The following is a 1548-nucleotide window of genomic DNA, read 5'->3' as shown; positions in this document are numbered from 1 at the left end:
CTGCCAACTAATTAGAGTTAGCGAAGGAACTCTGTAGCTTAATGCAAAACTTTATTGACTATTCTGCAGCTTTCCACCCTAAGTATTCTATCTCACAAAAGTGTTATTTATTTATTTATTTATTTCTCTTTTTTTTTTTTTAAGTGACATTGTTTACTGGGGATGAGATGGGTGTTATAAGCAGCTTACCAAGGACTAACAATTAGTCCTGTAAACTTATTTCCATTGTTCAAAGTTTTTGTTATGGGCTAATGGAGAAGATATAAAAAAACACAGATGATAAATCGTCCTCCATAAACTGATGCAGAATAAAAAAAGTCCATTTAAAAAGAACATTTGAGGAATTCAAGAGTAGGACATCACTTGTTTCACTGCTCAATTTCAAGAAATGCCTTTGCTTATATGTGCAAGTGCACAATTTTCTGGCATGTAACATCATGCAAACAGTGGCTTTATCAGTCCAGTGCCATCAGAATATGGCAGTTGCACAATTTACTCCTGCGGAGCGATTAGAAATAGGTCCAGATTTACACCAGAGAGGTCCATAAATGCTTCAACGTCCACCTCTGAATCCACGACCACCACCTCCACCTCTGCCTCTGAAACCTCCACCGCCTCCTCTTCCACCTCTGAAGCCACCTCTACCAAATCCTCTTCCACCGCCCCTTCCTCCACCTCGTCTGCCTCCCCTGCCTCCTCTGCCTCCTCCACGGCCACCTCTTTGTCCTGGGGGCTGAGGTAGAAATCTTTGCAAGGGCAGCAATTTCATTGGATCTATGTAAAACTTCTGTAGCTTCTTGAAAGAAGAGGGCTTCATATTTTCTGACAGCTTTACTGAAAAATAAAAGTCTCTAAGCTGTCCAAAGATTTCATCCACTTTCCCAATTTGCTCTTTGTTTGCTAAATAGATGGGCGCGTTGAAGTAGGGAACCCTGTTCTCTTCTGCTGTACATTTACACACAGCATCGTCTTCGCATGGATGCATAAACTCTCCAACCACAACAACGCTCTCTGGTGGTCCTTGGTCATATCCTCTATTAAAACCTCCACGCCCAAAACCGCCACCACGTCCACCACCTCTGAAACCGCCACCACGTCCACCACCTCTGAAACCGCCAACACGTCCACCACCCCGATCGCCACCTCCTCCTCGATATCCACCGCCGCCTCGATTGAAGCCACCACCGCCTCCACGGTAAGACATTTTATGTTGCTCCGCTGCACTCACACCCTCAGAATGGAACAGTTCACTTCCAGTCCAGCAGCAAAAGTGTTATAAAAGAGTGGCACTAGCTAGCAGGACTAGTACACTAGACAACTGCACAACATCAAACAGAAGAGTATATTTAACAACCATCACGCTTTCTTGAATCAATAGTCTTTGATGTGATCTATCTGGACAAGCGTAGTGTACCTTAAGGCTGTTAAAGTTGATAGTATTTCACCTCACTTTTTATTTATGTCACATTGGACATAAATTAGTAGTACTATAGGTCTAGCACAGGAGCCAGCAGAGCAGTAGCAAGCAGAAGAGTATAGTCAACACCA

At 43.5% G+C, this 1548-nt stretch overlaps 1 protein-coding gene across 1 annotated transcript; it reads right to left on the bottom strand.

Moving 5' to 3' along the window:
* Positions 1-260: 260 nt before the first annotated feature.
* On the bottom strand, positions 261-1258 carry LOC146776344 (uncharacterized). Its single transcript, XM_085639965.1, has one exon. The coding sequence runs from the start codon at positions 1202-1204 to the stop codon at positions 554-556; it is 651 nt and encodes a 216-aa protein (XP_085496091.1). The 5' UTR covers positions 1205-1258; the 3' UTR covers positions 261-553.
* Positions 1259-1548: the final 290 nt, after the last annotated feature.

This window comes from Triturus cristatus, chromosome 12, assembly GCF_964204655.1.
Source record: "Triturus cristatus chromosome 12, aTriCri1.1, whole genome shotgun sequence".
Taxonomy (NCBI): Eukaryota; Metazoa; Chordata; class Amphibia; order Caudata; family Salamandridae; genus Triturus; species Triturus cristatus.
The sequence above is the reverse complement of the archived record's forward strand: the minus strand, read 5'-3'. Positions and strand labels throughout refer to the sequence as shown.

Coding starts and splice junctions, on each gene's coding strand:
- LOC146776344 (XM_085639965.1), bottom strand. CDS start 1,204: ATGTCTTACCGTGGAGGCGGTGGTGGCTTCAATCGAGGCGGCGGTGGA.